The sequence below is a fragment of the Amblyomma maculatum genome, chromosome 4 (assembly GCF_055883805.1).
Source record: "Amblyomma maculatum isolate TAMU_Amacu chromosome 4, ASM5588380v1, whole genome shotgun sequence".
NCBI lineage: Eukaryota > Metazoa > Arthropoda > Arachnida > Ixodida > Ixodidae > Amblyomma > Amblyomma maculatum.
Genome location: NC_139347.1, coordinates 55,248,721 through 55,273,889, shown reverse-complemented (window position 1 = coordinate 55,273,889; position 25,169 = coordinate 55,248,721). Strand labels below are relative to the sequence as shown.

General features: G+C 47.1%; 1 protein-coding gene across 5 annotated transcripts; it reads left to right on the top strand.

Moving 5' to 3' along the window:
- Window positions 1–330: 330 nt before the first annotated feature.
- LOC146191080 (uncharacterized) lies at window positions 331–24,631 on the top strand. Of its 5 annotated transcripts, none has more exons than XM_084601552.1 (9): window positions 335–454; window positions 5,896–6,007; window positions 7,477–7,799; window positions 8,882–9,110; window positions 10,815–10,911; window positions 12,540–12,662; window positions 14,799–14,982; window positions 22,939–23,110; window positions 24,068–24,629. In XM_084601552.1, exons 2-9 carry the CDS (start codon window positions 5,980–5,982, stop codon window positions 24,184–24,186), a joined length of 1,275 nt encoding a protein of 424 aa, XP_084457678.1. In that variant the 5' UTR covers window positions 335–454; window positions 5,896–5,979; the 3' UTR covers window positions 24,187–24,629. The 5 variants fall into 5 exon arrangements, with proteins under 5 accessions (XP_084457680.1, XP_084457682.1, XP_084457678.1 ...); XM_084601553.1 differs by lacking the exon at window positions 335–454 and adding an exon at window positions 1,454–1,838; XM_084601554.1 differs by lacking the exon at window positions 5,896–6,007 and having other exon boundaries at window positions 331–454.
- The last annotated feature ends 538 nt before the right edge of the window (window positions 24,632–25,169 follow it).

The window sequence follows — 25,169 nt, the reverse complement described above, 5'->3', positions numbered from 1 at the left end:
CACTACACTTGGCCTATCCGCGCCTATAATGTTGTGCTTCGATCTGTCCCTAGAGGTTACTTAACAAAATATGTCCCAGCCGCATTCCTAACTCTGACGCTTAATCCCACCCTCTAAACATTTCCTTTAGTCACACATGTTAGGAATTCTCTTACGTAATCAACGCCTGTACAGCTGTCATCTGTACTGTGGCGCGCGCGCATCGGATGTTTTGACTGCAGTGTTATTCTACACTCTTCGCCAGCATTTGACGCAGGTGCGCATCCGGGGCGAGTCAGACCTCCTCCCTCTCCTTTCGGTTCCATCCTGACGCCGTTCTTCTTTGATGTTGTTTGTTTTTTCGGCGTGGTGTGATGTATGCAGCGTCTGCAGTGGTAACGATATGAGAACTGAGTGTGCTGTGCGTCGGCGAAGAGAGCGAGGCTTTATGGATTTGTGCAATTTTTCAGCACAGGTAAGTCTTACTGAAAGCTAAAAAAAGCGGACAGCAGTTACAATGCAGTTTTCTGAACGAAATGCGTGGAGAAAACGCATAAAATCGTGGAATTAACGATGTTATTTCTCACATTCCCCTGCCCTTACGGGTAGAGTTTAGTCAATGCAACAAAATAGAACACAGATGAAGCACGCGGGACCTTGATTGCTTTACTGCGGGAGAAATCGTAATGTCAAATATTGCTTTCCCTGACTGCATGGGTGCCTCGTCGCTCAGAAGACATGTTCAGGAAATTCGAAAAACCTTTTAGCCTAATCCTTTGCTGAATAAGATAGTTCGCTACCTTCATTTGGCGTGCCTCTCCTGACACGGGGCTACATGAAGGAATTCGCAGTAACTTTATATGGCCGGGCCCGTCTACTATTTTGAAAAACGAAAACGGCAGCAAAGACTATGTAGAGAAGGCATCCGTGCCGGTAGGCAGTTTTTACTTATCGTTTGCAGCCTTTTAAGATCCACCATTACTGTCAGAGCTCTGGCAAGCTTAACGCAACATTTATTTTTTTCAAATTCGAAATAACCAGCAGAGCACAAGTTGTCCTCATAGAAACATATTTCGCTTCAACATCGGAGCTTTAGCGAGTCGCGGTAGCATATTGTTTAAATTACATTTACTGATCGTTGTGACAACATGCAAGACATTTTATCTGGTTCAGAGCAGACTTACTATAGTGACTTGATTACATGACTTGATTACATGACTTGATTATCTGAATTTGTTACTCTTGTCTTTTTTCACCTTGTTTTACCTGCTGTTTCTATTTTCTGTTTTTATCTTGTTATTTTCTATATATTTTTATATTACTTTTATATTTATGTTCGTGTATGACTGCTGAACAACCCTGTACCCCCCCCCCCCTTATGTAATGTCCCGAACGGGACCTTTAAGGCTTAATAAATGATAAATGATGATGATAAAACTGTCAACTTTCATGACTGCAGTCGGCGTGCCGGAATGCAGCAGTGGAAGTGACGGCGACCGTAATTGTAACTCGTTATATATGCGAGGTGAAAGATCGAACAGTGCTCTGGAACGGGCTCCGCAGCTGCTGCAGCACCTAACAATTGCCTGCGAGGCGAAACTTGAGCTGCGCTGGAGAGGGGAGAGGTACGCGCATAGGCGCTTAGTGTGTCAAGTAATAGAACCGCTAGCTAGCGCTTTTGCGCTGCTGCCGGCAAATTAATAGAGCAGCTGTAAGCGACGGTGTCCGACTCTCCGAACGATCGTCGGCAAGACTGCCCATGTCCTTGCACTTGACATCGGAGCAGCGCATATGAGAAATCACTGCTGGCGTCTTCAGAGGAGCTTCTGAGCCGTAGGATGAGCCCCGGTTTTTCGCAGGTTGGTGTTTGCCTTTTTGTCCTTGTGACAATTATCTGTGGAATTCGAACTCGAATAAGGGAACGAAGTTTGTTCGAAATTGCGCAGTTCGAATTCTTTGATTCGAACTTCTTTGATTCGCCTGACGTTGACAGGACCAAAACATAAAATCGAATATCCGCAAAGTCAAATTAACGAGAATCGGCCGGAAACAAAATCTGCGCTCCGTTGTCGTCCGTATATTGCCCTACTCCGTTTCCGATAAGTGTCTTAGAAATGTCATCTGATGTGTACACCATCGTCTTACTTTTGCGATGTTCGTTTGGACCACCTTCAGCTAAGACCAAGGTCCTGTAAGTGTTTTAGGCATGGCTAGTTGGTTCATTATGACTTGAGCAGGGACACCGCGAAAAAAGTATTCGAGGCGAGCACGACCGCTTCGTCACGCCGGATGGCTCCTAGAAAACAACAAATTTTATTGCACTGACGACGGCTACTATTTGTAGAACCCTGGGAGCGCCTATGGCGGTCTGGGAGCCTTCTGCCCTCCCCTTCTTGCATGACCCGGTCGGTGAGCCTGAACTGATATGTTGGGTTAGCAGCTAACAGAGCGCCCTACCGGCAAGGGCGGAATTTGGTTCATTGCGTGCAGTATCGGGCGGGGCCACATATTATGGTGGAGTAGATCGGTGGTGGTAGTTTGGCAAATAATGCAGAGGGACGGGTGGGATGCATCCGGTTAGCTCCTAATAACAGCTTTTAATTGACGAGCTCGGTTCAGAAATGTAACCCGTAGCGTTACAACGATAGCTAATAAGGCAATTAAACCGGCTTGTATCGATGTATTGCCGCTTCGTAACAATAAAGGCGCTGGTTGGCCTGATATTGGAACTTTCGCAAGATAGAATAGGCAGAACGGAATGAAACCCAGGTCTCGCCACCACCGGCCAATTCCAGCTTAGGCCACGGCAACGTGGCCTGGGAAAAAAGAGGACAGACTGAGTGATGAGAACGGAAGAATAGCTCAGTGATTAAAGCGCGCTCTACACCCGGGAGTTATCTCTAATTTAATGTAAACGGCTAGGACACAAATCGTGCGCCCTCCCCTCTCCTCCCGATGGAAATGTTCATCATCATAATCATCATTAATAGCAAAACTACGACTTCTTCAGCACGGATTTTAGAGGCTACGGGCTGAGTTGCCATTAACTTCAAGACGGCAGTCATTGAGTCCTTCGTGCTCCTCTGTGCATAATTGTTTTAAAATGTATTTTCCATTTCTTCAATAAATTGACCGCGAAAACGAGAGTGAAGTTTGACATTAGACCGGTATGGAAGCTTTCACAGCATTTCGTAGAAGCTTGCACGCCTCGCGAAGAATAGCACTTTTACGACCGAATCCATGTTTTATATGGCCCCCAATAGCTAAGCTAAGTGCAAAACCACAGGTCGCCAGCGCCTCTGCATGATGATGATGATGATGATAGTGGTGGGTGAATAACTGCAGCGCTAAATCTTCCTCTCGGTAATTTAGAGAAACACTAATTGGCGCAGAATATTTTTCAAGTTTGGACTTTCCTAACAAAGTGCGCGTTATATATAGGTTCTTCGGTGGTATATGTCGCCCCGTAATATATATATATTTTTTCTATGCTCTCTGCCGCTTCAAGTCCATTATACCAACTCATCCACTTGACAATGTTGCAGTCGTATTGCAGTGAATACGATTTAGTGGATTTTGGATTTGAATTTGGAAACGCGGCTTTCCTTTGCATCGGCCGGTCGCATGGGGAAAGTAAAACTCCGTTACTGTCCTAGCCTTTTTTGTAGGGGCGCCCTATAGTCTGTCTAGTCTTCATAAAGATTTCCCTCCACAAAGTTAATCGACGCTTGGTTATCTCCACCACGCCAGCGGCCAGTTACGTCATACGTCCCTCCGATATCTGCCGTATCATTTGCAGCCAGCCTGCCATTTAATGATCGGAGCGGCCGGAAACCAACGGCTTGCCCAAATCCATTCCAACCGGGTGTTGTGGCGGGGGCAATACACGCGTCAGAACTACGTGTTCTGCACTCTCTTCTTTTTGGCGCGCCACACACGTCACGTCTGGTTCGATTGTCCTTCCGCCCGTTGCACTTTGTCACCAGAGCCTTGTCGTGGCGCCACCTCAAAAAACAGTGAACTTCCTATGAAATTTTCGTAAAATTGTTCCTGCTTGATCACTCTCTTCTGGACGAAATACGGGGTTTTTGGAATTTGGATTTCCGGCTTCCTCTTTGTAGCGGGTGGTCCCTACGAAAGATAAAAAACGCAATGACGACGACGACGACGACGATGATGCTGATGCTGATGCCTAGTGGTTAGAGCGCCCGTCTCGGCTGCGGGAGGTGGTTAGTTCGAAACCCACCGCCGGACACCCACCGGTAAAAATGCGTACAAGCGTCCCCCGGCCTGGCGCTCGGCTTTTCCAGGGGTGTGCGTTTGGGAGAAGCTCTGTAAACCCCGCTGCGCGCCCCTCCTCCGCAGTGGGCCCAAACCCAGTTTCGAACCTCGCAGCCTGCAAAGGTGGTTCTGTTTGTCTTGCAAAGGTACTTCCTTTGAGCCTCACCTGAAATGCTCCCTTAGAACCTCAGCTGCAGCAGTCCTAAAAAAAAAAAAAAAAAAAAAAGGGCCACATAATGGGCTGTTGCGCGCAAGGCGGACTTGGCGGAACGAATCACTGCCACATCGGCGCAACTATTTGGGCCGTGACCCCTTTTCCCAAGCATTTCACCCCAAAAGAGCCGAGCACTACGCCGGGGGAAAGCTTGTACCCATTTAAAAACCGGTGGGTAACCGGCGGCACCAGGGATCGAACCAGGTACCTCCCAAATGCGAGGCGGATGCTCTGATGCTGATGCTGATGCTCTACCACAAGGCCCACGATGCTGATGATGATGATGCTGATGCGGCCATTCCCCTTTGTATCGGGGGATCACAAAGTTCTGGATCAGTCCAGGAGAAACGGGTAGAAAAAATGGAGGAGCGAGAGAAAATGTATTTAAATACATGATGATGATGATGATGATGATGCGGATTTTTTTTATTCGGAACGGGCAGTCAGTTCGTGTATACAAGCGAGTATTATACACAGCACTGCAGGTTGATGGCTTTGTTCGGGTGGCAAGTGACTGGAGTTTCATGCGATCATATATTACGATGCGATGCCAGCTCGAATGGCTTCCCCGCCCCTGGACAATCCATTGTATAGGCATCACTCAATGCCTGCAGGTGACGTAAGGATCGTAAGAATAAAGAAACGAGGATGAAGAAGAAGCGAACCAGGTGTGTCGGTCGGCGAGACGTGCTTGCATGGCATGCGGCTTTGGCCAATCACTGCTCCTGCGACGCAGCGCACTAATGTGAAATTACGACCGTTTGGCGTGAAATTCTCTGTTCATCAGCATTAGACGGTGAGCGCAGAGCAGCCGTACCTTAGTCGGGGTCTTGTACACGAAAAAAAAAAAAAAAATACGGGAGAAGGAGAGAGGAGGGCATGTTCAAGAAAAATTAGCTCGTTTTTGTTGGCTACCGCAGGCGAACGCCTCGCAATGTTGCGTGGCTGAACGTTTTATTGCTTTGGGCTGTACAATGAACGCCTCCGTAACTCCGGTTCCACTGTCGCAATCGACTGACCATGGCCACATGTTATTCGCTACCTTCTTTCCGGCGGTTGTCGGGCAAATTTAATGTTTAACATTGTTAATGGCGAGGGCTTCCGAGCACTCTCAATGTTCGTTGAATTACGTATACCTTGAGCTTTCATGGCTATTTGTGACAGCATCAGTATCCTCAACAGTGCTAACTTCCTGTGGACACTGTGCGGTTATAGCGACAGGTAGATAACGGTTGTTTTAAAGATAGTTTAATAGATTACACCTGGGGATGGTTGTTTTAACTTGAATAACCGCAAAGCACGTCTCAACGCCCACACTAGCAGCGAATGCACCATGGTGCACGGTTCGTCACGACACGCATTTTCTTTTCTTTCTCGGAATGAATTTCAAGGTGCGTTATATGTGCTGTACACAACCACAGGGAAGCCGCAAGCGTTAAATCGCTGACGGCGCTGGCCGCTGTCAGCTGTGACCGAGATACGCGCGCGGCCTGAAAGGTGCCGGAATGTACCACGCCCGTGTTCTACATTCAGGTAAGCTGTCACGCTTCCTTTTCCTTCTACCGACCCCATAAAAATGAGATCCGGTAAAAACGTCCCCGGAAGAAACGTCCCCGGAAAAAATGTCCCTATTGGCGAAGTAAGAAAAAATGTCCCCGAACGGGGCTGAAGTCTTGCGCTATAGGACGTAGACTGCGCTTCCCCGTGGCGAGCTGCAATGATGAATGATGCATGTTAACTTTATTACAGCGGTTTCACCTGTCGGATTGGAATTGACCAACATCGAACTGATTCAGGCATTCATGACAAAAACAATTATGGCAGCGGTAAACCAGTGACAGCGCCTCATCATCACTTTGTTTGCGGGGAAAAGGGGAGCTGACCACCGGCTTTACCGGAGAAGCTTGGAGCGATGCTTTAATATGTACATGATGCACGACCGGTTAAGCCTCGTCCTGCTTATACCACCATCATCCTTATCACAATTCTACATCAGCATCAGAAGAACGGTTGAATCTTTCGCCAGAAGGTCTGGAAAATAATTTTAGTGAAGTCTTCTGCTTTGGGCGATTCCCCGAGAGTATACCGTACGCCGATCCGCTTGTACCTTTCTAAGTGGACGCTGGTTCCAAATGATGATTACATTTAACTCAAAGGCAAGAAAAAATGGCATAAAGGATTTTTTTTTTTTTTTTTTTTCCCATGTGAGTTCCGGAAGAAACCCTTTTCAGGGCCGGTTTCGGCCTTGGGGACGTTTTTTCTTAGTTGCCGCTTCTTCAGGGGACGTTTCTTCCGGAGCGTTTTTTCCGAGGACGTTTTTACCTACACCCCATAAAAATACTGAGCTACCTGCGTGATGTATGCTTCACACAGCACCCTTCAAGAAACAACAGTGCAACGAAAGCTGTATTTACAAAGGCAGTGTTTTTAAAATCAGTCAACTTATTCCGGATCGCGTACCAAGGTGAGGTGGGGAAGTAGAGTCCCGTTACACACAGGCGACGTACGCAGCTACTTTTATCGGTTTACGCGAAAGTCATTTCACCACTCTTTCGTCCGTTTACAACGCCGGCTGTATAAAGTTCAGCAAGGCTGTTTCTTATGCTAGTTGGTGGAGTTTGCTCATTTTGGTGAAGCTTGGAGCACAAAAAAGACAGGGTCGTGAGTCTTTCTCACGTCCCTGTCATTTTTTTTTTTTTTTGGGCTCTCTAGGCTTCCCCAGAATGGGCTTTATAAACTCCTGTCCGGTTATACCATGCCATGTCGTTCTGCAGTGGAGGCGACTTCCATCCGCATTATCACGCCTACCACCCTCTCTATGCTGTCAGTTAGGTTTGCTATATACGGCCGGACCACCGCCTTGTATGGAGGATGAGCGACCGTGCCCGTTCGGTTTAGTTTATAAACACTGCGACTAACGTCAGCATTTCGCCCCACTCAGTCTTTCGCTGAAACTCTGATTACTGACGTGCGTGCAGCGTGGTGCCTTTCATCTGATGCAGGCATCGCATTACCCAGGCTCCTCCAGAGCACACTGCTCGCTCCTCGACAGCCGCGACATAGCTTTAGGCGAATGCAGTCCCTGGTTGCACGGCCGCTCCATCTGGCTTTCCCGCTGTCACCACTCCGAGCCGTCTTCGCCGGATGCGACCTGAGATGGACAGCAGTGATCAACTTGGCGGCTCACTCGAGTCGCTATCACCGGAGGGCCACAATGTTGGCACGTGTGCGCCAATACTGTGCGAAAACGGCGCCACATCCTTCGGCGCCACTTCCTTACAAAGAGCGACAGGCCATCGTCACCACCTGTGGAGAGCTCTACCAGGTCAGTGGACACTGCTCACATTGTGCGTGCCCTTTGCATTTCTTTGTGGAAACCGGAAAGCACTATAAGCGGTGTGTTAGTCCTCGGAGTTTAACTGCACCACTACACAGCTACTACCAGAAGGACCAATGCAAACGTCTATCAGCGCAGTTAGTGTCCGCACTAACCGCGGTCGTTAGGAATAATTGCTTCAGTGAGTAACGCTTTACTTGCTTTGGTTCAGAGTACGTGCGCGTGTTGATGGTCCAACGCAGTGTACGTTTAATTGAAAATGCTCACAGGACGATTACGAGTCTGTAACCAGAATGCTTGAGGACTAACTGTGGTGGGTCAGCTAGCAACTCAATCGGAACTTTCCCGATGCTTTCCCGATGTGGCGCTCTGAAATGAACTTCTTTAGAAAGATCGCAGATGATCCTGTACGTAGATTTAGACCCGCTCATTTGAGCGTATATACGTACATGACGCTCCATGTGAGCGTGATAACATGAACCACATTTGCAAGCTGAGTTGTCGAAACTGACTAGTTTGTGGAGCCTCTTCTAAGGGTACGCCTCTAAATAGCCTGGTGTCGGGCTATTTGTTTGGCGGTGGGTTTCGAACTAGCCACAGCTGAGGCGGACGCCCCAGCCGCTGTGTCAGCTACACCGCATCCCACCCTCTTTCCATCTCACCGCTTTTAGTCTCCCTCTTTAGAGTCTAGAAAGACCAGGGAAGACAGGGTGACGTTTCAGAAGGTGTGATAACAAGAGTTCCTGCAGCTGTCGCAAGATTTGAAACGTTTGAAGGTTCCATGCACTGCCTTTGCAAAACATGCTGAGAGAGTCAAGCTCGCAATCAAAACCATCTTGGTGCACTGTGAAGAGTTGTGTATTCCGCTATTGTTTCCACAGCTCGGGAAAAGTACAGTAATTTCAATGTGCTATGTGCAATCGCCTTTTACTAGGTCTATGTGTATCACGCCATCGTTCTCGATACCGATAATTATAAATACATGGGAGATTTCTGTGATGATGCCTGTAATACTTAATTCTGGAACACTATTGGACACAGCGCCACTCGTTCCGATTTCGATGGTGCAGAAATGGCGTGCCGAGGGTCGTCATGGGTACAGTCGGGCACCGGAGACAGGCGCTCAAGTCCCTGTGGTGTACTTACACACGAGGACGGACCGCGCCGAACGTGGTGACCGCCATGAGCGCCCCCTGGCGCTTCTGCTAACGGGGGCTCCAGGACAGTACAGCGACTACAACCGCACCATATCTCACCTGGACCAGAACGGTGCCGACGTCCTGTGCTTCAACTGGCCTAGTAAGGGGCTTGTCTCCTCTTCCTCTTATGTTTACCGCACGAGGAGGAAGGGCGACGAAGAGGAACAATCTTCTCTTTATATTGCAGGGCGACTGACAGGACATTCGCGGGAAATACAATCATTTCTTTTATTGCCATTTGTTCCATTCAGTATTGTGGTTCCGCCTGTGGAGGAAGGTAATCCGTCCATCTCCTGTGGGTGTCAGGTAGCAAACACGGCGGCGCTCCGAGTGAGAAATCAGTCACGATGGTATATGACAGCCCAAGAGAGCTCCTGAAGACGTGCTATAATTAGAAAGGTATCCCTGCGTCTGTAGCTGTGCTTTCTTTTTCCTGACGTCAGCACGGCGAAGCACACTAGCTTGATAGGACATCATACCACCGGACTGTAGATGTTCATGTTTTTTTACAGACATAAAACAGAGCTATTCTGTCAAATCGATTAGAGCCACGGAAGCACCGGATTTTTTATATCACATGTTTTAACTGCGTGTAATCGCTGCCTTTTACCTGATACTTACCTGATACAAACTTTGTTGCTTTAAAGCCGCCGCGTCAAATAGCGGAGGTTTAACCATGGCCTCCACGATCAGTTCCCTGTGCAACGGCGTGCTTGATCGCGGAGGTCACTGGTTTAACCTAGTTTAACACTACTTGTTTCACCGTCTGGGAGCCGCCACGCCAAATGGCGGATGTTTAAGAGAGATTTAGCTTACTGTGATCCGCGATCCGCTACCATGATCCGCCACCGCGCGTTCCACTGCGCATGCCCAGATCCCCTTGACGCCGATAGATGGCGCCACATACCTGTTGTCGGTAAGGCTTGTCGGCACATAGACCTGCCGCGCCGGGACCAATCAGCTTGTGCGCCTCGCCTACGCGCGGTAGAGGGTCACGGTGGCGGATCGCGGATCATGGTAAGCTAAATCTAGTACTTAAGCCTAGTCATAACGCAAAAGCACCCACTGCGGTATGTAGCTCAGTAGCTAACATTGGGGTGCTGAACTCGACTACACGAGTTCGCAGCCAGCCGGTTTGAATTCGCTCCGGTGTTAATTTCTTTATAGTATGAAAGCACTGCAAGAGGTCATGGGCAGTTATTAGTGAGTCATAAGCTACATCACTAATTAGTTTGGCTGACGAAATTGAAAAACTCGATCGTTAGGGAGACTCGCGTGTTGGAGCCGGTATATACGACTGTATTTGAATTACCCGCGCGAGGTTGCGTGCATGGTTGTGACCTCACGAAAGAGCTTCGCCAATCAAAGCGACGGTACAAAGAAAATCGGACAGAATTCTTAGTCGGGGATGGTGAGCGTGTACGAGTGCTTTCGAAATTTTTAACAAGTTCGAAATTTTTAGCAACCTCATCTGGAAAAAAAAAATTGCTACTTGCTACGTGTCAAATGTCTGCACTGATTCTGAGGTGGGTTGCGCGCGCGTTTGGCATTCACGAGAGCTGGGACGCCATGCATGTAGTACCATGAATTACTATTAACTGAATTATTATTATTATTATTATTATTATTATTATTATTATTATTATTATTATTATTATTATTATTATTATTATTATTATTATTATTATTATTATTATTATTATTATTATTATTATTATTATTATTAACCATATTAACTGTTGTCGATTGTTGTCGACCGAAATTGAGGATGTCTTTCTTGCTTTGCATTGCTTTTATTTACCAGACTTCACGTTCAGCAGTCAGACTGGTTACTGGTGGCACAGCAGCGATGAGAAAACCAATCTGATGGTCGACTTCCTCAAGCAACTTGGCATCAAAAAGTGAGCACTCTTCCATCGTTCTCTTCGTTCATGACCGTCGTACGAGCGACATTGCAGCTTTATAACTGCAAAGCCAACTGCCTGTGATGTTCTTTTTTCGATTGAAGCTTGAATCAGAGACCATAGCGTGGGCCCTTCAGTTCCTGACTTGTCCATGTTAATTGATGGTGTCTAATATGGCAGGCATCGTTCTCCAAGACGCACAGAGTGCTCTAAAAATTTCGATGGCGCTGCAGTGCTCCTTAGAACAATCACTTAAGCTGCATTTTTTTTTTTGTTTACAGCGCCAGATGTTATTGTGAAAATGCATGGGTAAGCTTTTCGGAGCCATCATCTCGCCGGTGTTAGAAGCGTCCGTGAGGCAGCGCGTTGTATAGGGAGCTTGCACGAAACGCTGAGTGCACCATTTTCCTGTACAGTGCAGCAGTCAACCGTGGAGCGGGCTGCGCAAAGTGTCAAAGCGATGGTCTACTGCGCGGTAGTGGGCTGTAATAGCCGAACGCAGAAAAATTGAAGTGCGAGAGGTGAAGTCCGGACAAGACGACTGCGGGTTTTTCAAAATACCGAATGATACGCTTGCACGAATGCGACAAGACCGGGAGCGATCGGAACGTCGCAGACGAGAGTGGCTTGCACGCATCAACAGACGTGGCATTCACAGCAAGTCCGGAAAAATACCAAGTGTGTGCACTTGTTTTTATGCTAATGTATGACCCTTTAATCTCACCGTTGTCTCCCCCCGCCCCTTTATGTAATGTCCCTGATATGGATCTTTAAGGGAATATTAAATGATGATGATGATTTCGTGTCAGGATTGCAGTCATCGAAAATTTCAGACGGTCGACCTGCAACATGAACACGCGAAGCAAGATTGGTGAGCTCCTGCGGATATCCGCGCATCGATGTACAACATTCGTGGTACGCGTATAAGCCACTATCGTCTGCGACGTTCCGATCGGTGGTCTTGTTGTCGTATTCGTGCAAGCGTACCTTCGGATTTCGAAAAACTCGCCGTCGTCTTGTCCGAACTTCACCTTTAGCACTTTAGTCTGCGTTCGGCTGTTATATGCCCACGACCGCACAGTAGACCATCGCTTTGCGCACTATTTGCGAGGTCCGCTCCACGGTCGGCTGCTGCACTGTACAGGAAAATGGCGCTCTCAGCCTTTCGTGCAAGCTCCCTATAGTAAGAGAAAAGGAAAGGTTAAGAGGGTTGGTAACAGATCCCGACACGAACATGCCGCCGCACGGGCTGTGCCTTTCTGTGCGTAATCATATCGAATTCAGCTGGTGGCAGTTTCCGCATTAAACATTTGCGTAATAACCATTAAAGTTTACTCAACCACACCGTAGACAGAAACAATCGGTCCATCTTGTTCATTTCTTTTTTCTACCTATAGCTTTTTTTCTCCCTAAGCTCAATCCAGCAAGTTAATCGTATGATTTATATATGCGTGACCTACCCCTTTTGTGATCAGAGAAGACACTGAATGTCCCCGTTGAAAGAAGTGTCGCCTTTTCTATTCTTTTTCTTTAATGTGGCGCCGACAGCGTATACCGAATTACCTCTAACTTTCTTAGCGCGCATCAAAGGCGATGTCTCACGAGCGCACGCTGCTCCTCCGCAGAGTGGACATGCTGGTCGCCCACAGCACGGCATCCCCTCCGGCGGTGCAGCTGGCCGCGCAGCGCCCCGACATCGAGGTCAAGTCCCTGGCACTCTTCATGCCCATTACCAGCCGTGTCTTCAAGTAAGGGCTTTCGTGCAATTCGTGATAGAAATTCACAACGCCCAAAGCCGGCCACCGAGTGTAGGCCGGAAGCATGCGCCAATAGGCGCCACACACAATGGCCTACACAACACATTGCCTTGTAAAACGCGACGCATTGGGAAATCCACGGTCAACATTACACTATGCTTGCATACTGCTCGTTCTCTTTTACCACTGCCCGTATCACGCACAAAGTGCTTCCAGACATAAAACCAACCTTTCCCAATGTTTGAAACTATATTGCACTATAATCAAATTTCGTGCACTTTTACTCTTTCTTTTTTACAGCTCAGTGGCGGTAGCTATTGATTCCAACCTAAAGGATTTAGCTAGCGCCTCATTCAGGGATTGCACGGTAACCGAAGGGGAGGAGCTGGCCGTTGCATAAGCGGTGGTAGCCGGGTATCGAAGCAACACGTCCCTTACCGTTCTTAATGATTCAAGAGAAGCGTGCCGTAACTACATGAACGGCCGCATAGGTCGCGCCGCGCTCAGGCTCCTCCAGAGCGCGACCCCATCAAAAGTCACACACACCATCTACTGGGTGCCAGGACACACCGACATATCGGGGAACGAACGCGCCGACGAGGTAGCTCGAGGGTACACGAGCCGAGCTTCCTCCCAATCGGACGATCTACCCGAGCGAGTTGGCCCTACGGACTCAGACATTCTGAACTACTCTAAGGGGGTACGGATCCGCTATCCGCCCCCTCATCGGGATCTAAAACAACAAGAGGCAGTGTACTGGTGAAGACTGCAAACAGGAACATTACCAACCCTGCATATCCTTAGAAAGATTTACCCGTCGCAGTATCGGGACACCTGCCCATGGTGTAGTAGCAAACCTTCGTTATACCACATCACGTGGGAATGTAGAAATAACGATAGCTTTCGTAAAGACCCGAGTGCAGAACAGTGGGAAAGCCTTCTCTCCAGCGACGATCTGGGTTGCCAACTAGGTCTGATCCAGCACGCCCAGCGAGCAGCGAAGCTCAGCGGAGCCCTGGAATAGGGGCACCGACCCTGTAAGAAGAAGGAAGATGGATTTCTTCTGCTAATAACACAAGACGTTCCTAGAGAAATTAACGTATTTCCTATCCTATCCTACTCTTTCTTCTTTGTAAAAGTACACATGGCAAGACTGCGCCGCCGTTTAAGCTGAAGCTTTCGCCTGGTTTCCCTTAATGCTAATTAGATTTTGATAGAGGTATGTGAAATTGTACTGCCTTGGATATAAAAATGGGCGAAAGTTTTTTTTTTTCTTTTTTTTTTGTTTTTTTTTTTTGTCGTAGTCGATGTAAAATATTTATACTTATGCCAGGACGGTTAGTAAAGCTTTCAAGTTTGCGCGGCACCTTCCTGTCTAAACAGCTCATTACTTTGTGGGCGGTGTTGGCAAAATACGACACGAAAGAGAAACACGACGTAGTCGAAGTGCGAGCTTCAATTGTTAACTATCATCTATTTTCTCTTCTTTTTTTTGTCAACGTACCGCACAGTGCAAAACCTAGCGACAAATCTAAAAGTGTTGCCTTATTATGAAAGGTTTTTGCGACAATTTACCGCCCCATTTATGCAAACAAAAAACACCAGCTCTAATAGGGTAACAGGCCCTCCCGAGTCTGGCCACGCGTATGACTTTTATACGCAATAAAACGGTGGCTTTTCTGTGATAGTTTTGCCTGGTTTACTCATGCACCGCAGATTCCGTGTAGAGAGTGGCATAGTTGGCCATGTATTTCCCGCACTTGAACCACACGCAACTCTCCGGTTTCACGTAGCTCCGGAAGCAGTTTCCCTTGCTTGACAGAAGCAGAGCCGCACTACCGATTGCGAATTTAGTTATGCCGCCATAACTTCGGCAATGCCTCGAGTGCGACAGACGGGGATGTTGGAAACTTAATGTTGGTCAGAAAAACCATCTCACGCTTGACGATTGCGAAGAAAATTTCTACCTATGGCGGTTTGGAAAGTGCCGCAGTCGCGGGGGCTCACAGCTGTAAAAGAGTCGTTTCTATGTCATTCATGAGTGCTGAAGCGATTAGGATGCGCTGTTTGCAGACCGTGCGCAGAGGAGGTATAAATAAAGAACCGACCTCATTTTCATTCTCACAGGGGCGGCAAGAACCCTCTGCTCTTCAACCCCATCTTGGGGTGGGTGCTCAAGGCTAGAGGCGGGGAAGTCATCGCCAAGTATTTCATGCAGTCGGTAATGGCCCTCAGCAGGCACCCCACCAGAGGTCGCGCCTACGACGTCTTCTTCGCCTACCTCTCCGCCATCGGATACGAGCAAGCCGAGGTTTGTCGTTTTCACAGCTGACAGTCGGTATCAACCGCGTTCCTCGGATTGAGGTTGCGGATCTTTTAAAGCCTGACGACTAGGTTATAACAATAACCGCGGTTGGCACGCGTCTGTTGTGGGGTTTAAATAAGAGTTTAATACGCTTTCCCCTTCTCTTGCTCGCGGCTGACAGTGCAGACCGTTTTGCAACAAAGGAACCGCACAAACGGAATATGCTGCCCAAAAAGGGCACCTGTTGCTGTGCAGAACACTGTATATCATCAATAATAATATTAGGAATAATAATATGCTAATAATAATAATAATAATAATAATAATAATAATAATAATAATAATAATAATAATAATAATAATAATAATAATAATAATAATAATAATGTACTAATGAATAGACGACGTCCGACTCATCATCAGGGCTGCAAGAGAGTGTTGCCCATGGTGGCGTTGCCCATGCTTGAGTAGTTATTTTGTAAGGTAACGCGATAGCGTTCTCCAGATAACTCGGCGTTAGCGCTGTGAGCGATAAAATCACGAGCATGCCTCTGGAAGGTTATTGGCAGTTGATATGGCAGGACATTGATTGGTCAGCGGGTTGTGTGACGTCACGAGACCACGTGACATGAGTCGGCAGGCGCTGCCAACTCGGGCTTCTCTTTTTGAGATTAGAGGGTAGTTTGGGAATATAACACACCGCAACACTTGGATCCGGAGAGAGAGCAATGCCGCTTAGGCAGACAAGGCCTGGATAGTCCCTCCTTCCAACACGACTCACGCACTAAGAAGTGGTCGCCAATTCCGCTCTGGTCGTTACTGCTTGAGCGTCAGCGAAATTTACATTTTAATTCTTCTGCCTAAGATTATCCCATCGCAGAAGCTAAATTTAGTAGATCCGCTTCCACCTCGGCATGCGCAAGAACGCCACCGTGGCCCTAACGGGTACATGCCGCTGTTAAAAAAAAAAAAAAAAAAGACTGCAGCGCGCCCTTTCAACAGGCAACAAAATCGCAGCCGCTGGTTCACTCAGGCGTTCGTAAGTTTACGCTGACGATCATTTTTTTTTTTTTTTTCTAAAAACGATGTCCTGCCGGCACGCTCAGTACAGTGGAGTGGCTGAACGGCAACAAAAAATGTTAAACCAAGGCCGTGGTCTTATGAGGTGAATCACCTATAGGAGGCAGCAAAGTACGTTCTTCGTGGTGAACCAACGATGCAAAGTGGCGCTGACTTCCTGCAGACAGTGTGTTTTAGCCACTGTGCATAAAAGAACGTGCCAGTACATTCCAGAAAAAAAAAGCAAGAAAAGAATACACAAACCGAAAAAATTGGGCGAATGAGAAGGGTTCAACGCTGCTGAATCAAATATGGAGCGAAAGCATTAGCTGCGGGTGACTAAGCGTTCTTCTTCCTCTTCTTCTTCTTCGTCGTCGTCATGTTCTTCATCTTCACGTATGTTCAAGGTCATTCGTGGCCGCGGCCTTAGCATTCGCGATGAGCTGAAACCTGGCGTAATTATGCTTTCGCAACAAAAAACAACCACGAAGCACACATACACATTGACAATTGCGCGACATGAGCAGCAAGACGCTCGTAGTAAAAAGCATTTTTCTAATTAGAAATAGAGAAACGTGACCCTCCAACATGACCCTCTAACGCAAATGCATGAGCAGTTGCTCTCTCTCGAAATACAGCGATCAAGTTGTTTAATTTTAGACAAAGATCCTTTTACCCTGCTTTGTTTCAAGAATATCAAGCTACTGTTCTGACTAAACGGCTGCATGAAGTGGATGCTTCTGCATGAAATCACACACTTCATTGCCTTTGTCCTCAGCGCTGTTGTAAAGTTGGGTCGAACCAACTCCTCCGTATACATCTGCACTCACGATACCATACTAATCTATTCAGACCCTTAATGCAATATATAGAACCATGAAACTCTCATCTTTGAAAAACTAACCAACGATGTGGCACATATCTGATAAAATTCATCACTCACTGCAGCATTTTTATAGTACTCAAAAAGCGTGCATCCAAGGCTTTGTAACTCACTGATGCATGACAAGTATAGAAGTGCCATTAGAGGGCAAGTTTTTAGAGCCAATATAGGTTTTTACACTGCTGTTTAAACGGAAGCAATAAGTCACTTATTACAAACGATGAGCTTTGTCGTTACTGCTTCGGTGCACGTATTTTTTCAGCTATCCATATTGTAAAGAGCGTATAAAACTCAAGTGTGGAAACGAACAAAGACCGGCACCCGCGAACTATATCGTAAACAAACTTGGTGAGGGCTTAGCATTAGCGTAACTCTATATCCCAGTGCAGCACGCGGGAAGAATACCTAGCACGTCGAACAGGAGGGATGTTGTTGCACTTAGGCGCATGGTTGAGAAATATCCCACGGTGATTTCGAAGCCGAGAGTACGAAATACGGTATATTTTAAAGCCATGCGTGATGCAGTTCACATCTCTTTAGTTCGTCGATACACTTCCTTTCGATTATGTATTCCAGTCACGCGCACCGCGCCAACCGAGACCGGAAAGCAAAAGCCAGTGGGGAGCACAGGCTGTGTTTCTCTTCACGTTCAAGTTTTTATACCGCACAGATTCCACTTGCCTAGTAGTGACCTGCTTGTCCTCACGAGAGAAGTAGGAAGTACACCAGAACACAAACCATTCTTCGTTCATTCGCTATCAGCACGCAACGCACTGCATTCTTCCGTCGGCGTTATCTAGGCATGCCTAGTCGCTTCTTTGCTCGTCGTTAGGTAATACGAGGCGAAACATTTAGGCAGATGGTCCATAAAGAAGCAGTGGACACTCATCCGTCATGGACAACAGGAACAGTTTCGATGGACAAAGCTTTCCGGCATAAAAAGAAAAAGCATTGAAAAAGAGCATACGCGTGCGCACGACACGCCACAGACCACCGCAGAAAGATATCTGACAAGCTGGGCACGTCGTTCACTATTCGAGGCTCGATATTTCGCGACCATCCCTCTCTTGGAGCCGAACGACAGTCCAGGCCTTCCTTACCTAGGGGGTGGTGGTCAGATGGGCTGACCATAAGGCTTGGTTGCAGGGCTTTATCTCTACGTCGGGTGGTATTCCACGTGATATACTTACTAGTGACTACTAGGGGCTAAACGAATAGTAGTAAAATGCCTGTACGAAAGCAAGGATTCGCAAGGGAAGCTGGAAGACGGGAACGATTAACGGTGTCGCGTCATACCCTTAAAGGCGAAGATTAAGTGCGCCCCTGACTTTCGTGATGCGGGGGCGGCAGAGTAAGCGAGGCCGCGGGACTGCGGAAAGGCAGAGTTACATGAAGCGTCTTTTCAACGATGTTCGCGCTGAAAAAAAATTCTGCGGTGACTCGACGCTCTCCTATACACACAAAAGCGAAAATGCGGCGTGCGCCGCTATGTATCCGCCATCCCCGACGCGAAAGGGTATTTGATGAACTAATAGCGAACGCTATCGAAAGAGGTCGTCAGTGACAGCCGCGATGTTTACCTTTCTGTCAAAATCGCGGAAGTGTTCGTTTCGGCGCCTAGATACTAACTGTAGGACGCGTGCTAGAGGCCTACGATATAAGTATTTGCACGGTCGCGTTAATGAAGCGGTGCTCCCTGGGATGCTCCTTCAGCTTCAGTAGTGCTTTTATTAAACACATCTCGCTTCGGGGAAATAACAGCCATTACCCGCGATTAGGTCGTGTTTTCTCAAACAGTTGATGCTTGATAACGCGTTTATTTTCACGTCAGTCAAATTTCCATGCCCAGAGAGCTTCGTATAGCTCGTCGGCCAGGCTGACAGTAGCAGGTCCAAGAACAATAACCACAAAACCATGCTATGCGCTGCTATTGGTGCGCGTCAATAGCCGCTTCCAGTCTCACCACTCGCTACAGACTCTGACGAGATCTCATGACAAGGTAGCGTTGACAGTAGAGCCCAACTCGGGCTTCTCAATGGAGATCGGAGGGTTAGGGGAGTCGAACCTTCCGGGACCCTTGGGTCCTGCTACTCATATGCCACGCTGGCACGTTTATTGGGCTTGGTTGAAGCGGGGCTTTAATATCATTTAATGTAGCAGCTTACAACTGTATTCTAATGATTATATGGAAGATAACATATGCACATTTTAAGTAATGATAAGTCAGTGATTAGGCATATTATGTTAGTAATCAAGTGATCAGGTACATATATGCGAACGAGGAACCGCAATGGGAGCAGCAGACGGGAGCCGTTAATACTGTCGTGTCGTGCCCTTAATCGCACAGCTTTTGGTGCCCGCTTAATTTTTATCACTTTAAAATTGATCAATCATTGTAGGAGATTTCTCCGGGTGTGTCTTCGGCACTGATCAGCACAAAAAGAAGTATCCCAGCCTTACAAGTCGGCAGATAATGATAATCAAAACAAGTCTATAACGCAGAGCTCTGAAGAGACATGTCTCCGCTCATACGTTAGCTTTACATTTTATGTGCAAAATCTAGCTTAAAGAAGTGCGAGACCAAATTACATTGTAGCTCGCTACGCACATCAAATTTAACTTTCATTTATGCACCTTGTAGGGACAGGAGGATGAGGAACAAGTTATAACTTTTTTTTTTTTGCCAAAATAAAACATTACTTTATCAAATGCTCGATCGGGTCTTTACGCATATGACGTCAAGTATGGTTATCGAGTGTATTCCTGTAGATTGAATGGTATGTGTACCGAAGCTGTGTGTTGAGAATGAAGACATTGCAGTGGAGTAGTTCAAATTTTGATGACTAGGGCCTGTTTAACATGTCGACTCCTTAACGTAAACGCTTGGGGCCACGTCACCGAGTGTTCACGGCCTCAGCAAAATCTTTACGCTTGACGCAAAATATCTGCGGTCGACTCCTTAACGTAAACGCTTGGGGCCACGTCACCGAGTGTTCACGGTCTCAGCGAAATCTTTACGCTTAACACAAAGCGACAACGGCGCATGCGTGCCACAGCATGGAAACACCAGGGAGATGACGATGAAAAGTGGAAGTAATGCGATTAAACAAACTGGAGGATGGAGCACCGGCACGCCGGGCGTTTCAAGCAGGCGTTGTATCCGGCGTTGTATTGCGCAGTCCCGGCGACCGAAGTTCGAAAAACACGCCTGATCTTTGGGGCGCAATCACGTCAACAGCTTCTTTAAACGAAACGCGGCCAGGAACTTCAGCATTGCTGTTAAAAATCGCAGTATCATCAATGAGCGAACAGAAGACATGTGGAGTAGTGTGTGTGTCCCGCCTGCAGTATAGGCGAGGCCTGCAATGCTATGTATATAAAGGTCCAGCATATTCCCCGGGAGCTCCTCGCTGCCCATCACCGACAAGAGCAAATCCCTGATACGACTGACATATACACCGACGCATCGATTACAAGCGAATTCGCATCTATGGCCTGGGTATGCGATGACAACCCTTCCCTTTCAGGCGCTTATGCCTGCCATCTACCTCAAGGTACCCCTCTTCACGCTGAACTCCTCGCGAATTGGGGAGCCTTGTCAGGAGTGCCTTGCACCGGAACTGGGTCAATACGTATTCTTACTGATTCCTTTGAAACTTACAAGGAAATCGCTACTCCGGGTTCGCAAGATGCAACAGCTACGGCCATACAGCGCCTCCTTAAACGCCACTAACTCTCGACCAGAACTGTCGCTATTCACTGGACCCCAGGTCACTCGGACGAATCAGGGGGCAATGCGGCGGCACACGCCGCGGCTGCCTTGGCAGATGGGATGTCCACATTTACTTCCCCAACCACCTTGCTTCATCCTTATTCGACCTTGGGCGGGCAACTCACCCCTTCTCTTGCCTTTATGCACTATACTCGGACCAGTATTCGTAGCCTCAGTCAGCATCGCATGCAGGTGGCCACACCAGACCCACCTTTTACGAGAAGAACCCACCTCACCCGAAGTCAAGAAGTATTCTTGAATAAGCTCATCGCCCATGCGGCTTACACGTCACGTATTATGGCCCGCTGGCGTCAGTATACGGAGAAAATGATTACGTGCCCCCACTGTACGACTCTAACCTGAGGCGGCATATCTCATTTACTTTGGGATTGCCCTGCTTTTTCTACTGGACGCCCCGAGATCGAACCCTACCGCCTGAACTACCGTTCCCTTCTAGAAACTGATGCTAACACACAGATGATATTTGCCAAGTATGGCTCGCTTAGTGGCCTGGTTAGAGCAATGTGATTCGAGTGACGACCTAAACAATGAAGATTATGTCTACTCCCCTTTATCCCCATCCATGGCCATGAGCCTTCCCATTCAATAAAGGGCATTCAATCAATCAATCAATATGAAGCTACGCAGTTTTTACATTGGCTGCGTGCTCCATTTGCGTATATCCGAGCCTGCACATGTTGTTTAAAACCCCGCCGCGGTGGCTCAGTGGTTAGAGTGCTCGAACGCTGAACCAACGTCGGCTGAACCCAGAGACGCGAGGTCGAATCCCGGCCGCGGCGGCCGCTTTTCGATGGAGGTTAAAAGCAAGGCGCACATGTGCCATGCGTCTCAGTGCACGTTAAACAAACCTCAGGGAGTATTAATTTCCGGAGCCCTTCTTTTGGAACGTTAAATCCTCTAAACCAAACCAAACTAAACGTGTTTCCAGTGGTCCCTGTCATCGCTGTGAGCACTAAAATTATATCGAACCGGCTAAGCTCGCGAAGAGCGAACCACGAGATCAAACAAGAATATACCGTGTGTTGACTTGCGTGTTTGCTTTGCAGTCGGTTTACAAGAAAATGCATGGCGTGGTGTCAAAAAAATTGTACTGTGCCACTGAAGTGATTAAATGAAGACAAACCGTGAGAGCAAGCATCGGCTGTCGTCGGAACGAATGTTTGCCATCATGTCAGCTTCCCAGCAGTCGGGGGTTTTGCTCTCAAAATTCTTTCAGAAGCGTTTCCTAAACGTTTGCATTGCATATGACGGATTTTAATATGCTTTATATATCCCGTTCAAGCGCTGATAGCAACACTTGGAAAGGGGAAAAAATTGTATTTTTAGTTTTTTACATTGAGCGTGATACGAATCCAAGGAAAATAATCTGTCGCCTCCTCTAGGGTGGTCAGCTGGAGCGAGTAGGTAGCAATTTTTTTTTTTTTTTGCTTGGAAAACAGCGCAACTTTATTATTATGCATTAAGAAGGATGCAGTTTTAGATTTTTGCATGGCGCGTGATACGACTGCAAGGAAAAAAAATTGCCGCCTTCAGTAGGACAGTCAGCTAGTTAGGCAAGTTGATAGCAATTTATTTTTGGATGAAAAAGAGCGCAAAATGACCAAAGACATAGAAGGACGTCTGTGTGATTTAGCTTTTCGTCTGTCATTCGTACTTTTGCTCTGTTTCTCACTCAAAAATGAATTTCCGCCTTCCCCGATGATTAATTATACGAATCTGAATAGTGCACAGATGTACACATCGTGGCTCAAAGCCGCAGTAAAGGTCATCTTTTTGTGCTTGTTTTGAATAATTCCTCTAAAAAGAGCACGATATCAAGCAAATCAGCGCATTTTAGGTTCTTTAAATTGCTCCTACTTTCAAAACAAAAGTAAGTGAAAGCACGCCCCCATTGAAAGCATATACCAGAGGTAACGCAACAAATTTTCCAGAGTTCTTTTCGCAGGTCTTTCTTGCTATATTTCCACACTACAGCTTTTGTACATTTTAGCACATCATTATTCCGTCGACCTTTTGTGGATAATTAACCCTGTATACAAGAATAATAGTGTTTATCAGCTTTTTCAGGTTGTGTCCGCGTAGGTGGACGCAGCGCCTTGTACCCTGTTTCATCAACCAAATTAGGGTTACATTACTTACATTTAAAATACATTTGTATTCGCCTCACCGAATAAGCGTGCGATTGGCACGACGAGTGGGCGAATGTATTTCGCCGTGCTCCTCGCAGATTGACCAGCACCTGGCCACCCTGCGCCAGAGGACGCTGCCCACGCTGATCATGGTCAGCAATAACGACAGGCTCCTCTCCGTGGAGGACAACCATCGGCTCGTGCGCAAAATGGGCTGCGATCCGCGGAATGCCTGGCTCTACGACGAGCAAGGACAGCTCGTCAAGAAGGGTCAGTGTGTCGTCCAGGGCTAAGTTCCTTCTTCTTCTTTCTTTTTTTAATGCGAATATTTTATATGCCTCATCGGCCAGGAAACCCGTTGGCGTAGTCCAGGCAAAGCGGCGCCGAAAACATCCTGCCGTCACAGTCACATGACCTCGCTAGAGCATTTTGCCCGCTCCACAACGTTCATGTTAAATACGACGACACGTATCGAATGGAAGGGATCAAAACATGACACGCAATGCGAATCAAAGACGGCCGTATCTCTCAAATGAGGTAACTACACAAAACAATCGATTGGTCTTGAAGAAAACTTTCGGTTCACAGGCGGGATTACAAACCACGACCCTTGGGTTGCGAGCCAAGTAGGTTGCCGACTAGGCCTTGCAACGAGAGGCTAGCGGCACGGCATGTCAGCGAACCAAAGTGACGACTGTCGGACATTGCGTGTGTTGTGGAATAGTTTCCTCATTTTTTTGGGCGAGAAGTGTGTAATTTAAACGTATAAAAAACAAAAAACAAAAGAAAACCCAGCGTAATGCGCTAGGAGCAACAGATTGGACCGACCAAAAATATGGCCGATACAAAACCTCGCGTGCTTGAGCACCCTTTTACAGAACAACGAAGCAAGTAAAGGAGAAAAAAAAAAAAAACTGCAAAGGATAATAATGATATAGGGTCAGCAATTTTAAATGAATGACTTTCATTTCTTTTATTAATTTCTCGCGTTCATTACCTGGCAGGTAAAGAAAATTATCTTATGTATCTGATATTATGTATAGCCCTTGCAGAAAAGTATCGAGCGTAAGGCGCCTGCTTCTTGTCTACGTTTGTGTCCCAAGCGTTCCAAACCTTATAGAAGGTGAGAGCGATGTCGACATATTACTCGTGTGAAACTTTGGACTTCGAAACAAGCGCTCATCAGAAATTTTTGCTTCCTCTTATTTTTTTTTTTTTTCCTCACAGGAAATGCCGGTGTCGTGAAGGTGATAGAGCTGGAGAAAGGCTCTCACTACGGCTTCAACCGCTTCCCGGATATAGCCAACGACGCTCTCATGGAGCTGCTGAACAGCGTGTCGCGTTAGCCCAGCAGATTCGTCCGCTACCCGCGGTCAAGGACGCGCCTCAATGTCTGTTTTCATTTGTGTTTGCCGAAAGAATATATATCATGGCCATGACAGACGTAGGTCCGCCATGGTCCATGGTCATGACGGACGTATGTTGACGGGCGATTGGGTACGTGTCTTTCTCTTGGTATGCTTTCCGTATTCTGGCAAACGTGCAGGCAGTTCGTAATTTATTAACCTTACAAATCAGCTTTGCTTTACGCAGTTCGTTTCATTTTTTTTTTAGCAGGTCACAGAGTATTCCGTCTTTCTTTGTTTTTGTTTTTTTAATATTTGACGAAAAAGATCGAATCCAGCAGAGCCTGCCTTCTGTTCTTGCTGTCTGTGACTGTGCTTCAGATCTTTCCTGAAATGAGGATTAAAACCTGCTTGTATTAAAAAATACCTGTGTATACTAATTCTATGAAAAGAAGCATCACCTCAGGCTTCTACGTGAAACAAGCAAATGTGTTAAAATTTCATCCTGCATAAGGCAACCTGCTCCGTGCGTAATTTGCAGGAATGTTGGATTTCCAGAATCTTAGTCGCTGACCACAGGTCTAATAACAGTGTATTTTATTTTGGCTATGTTTGCGCAGTCTGCTGAGTGCAAGTGCTGACGGGCACTTTTATTAACCAGCAGCCAATACTTATGCGTTCTTGTTTAAGCGGCAACGTTTTCCTGGTCATGTTTTGGGCTAAATTCACCGACATTCCTCCATCAGAGAGCAACTAAGCTCCCTCTTAAAAGCCCAACTCCTACGTAGTCGTGCCACGACTCATCATACGGTGTCCCAAGCCTAACTTAGAGCTAACGCGCATGCGGGCCCCAACCAAAGCCGGATTCTTGGCTTGCCACGAGCCTTTGTATTGCGACAACACAGGCATTCCACAAGAAATGGGCGATGTGTGCAATGAAAAGTCTTGTCACAGCGTACAGAATTTTGCCGCTGCATGCTTGT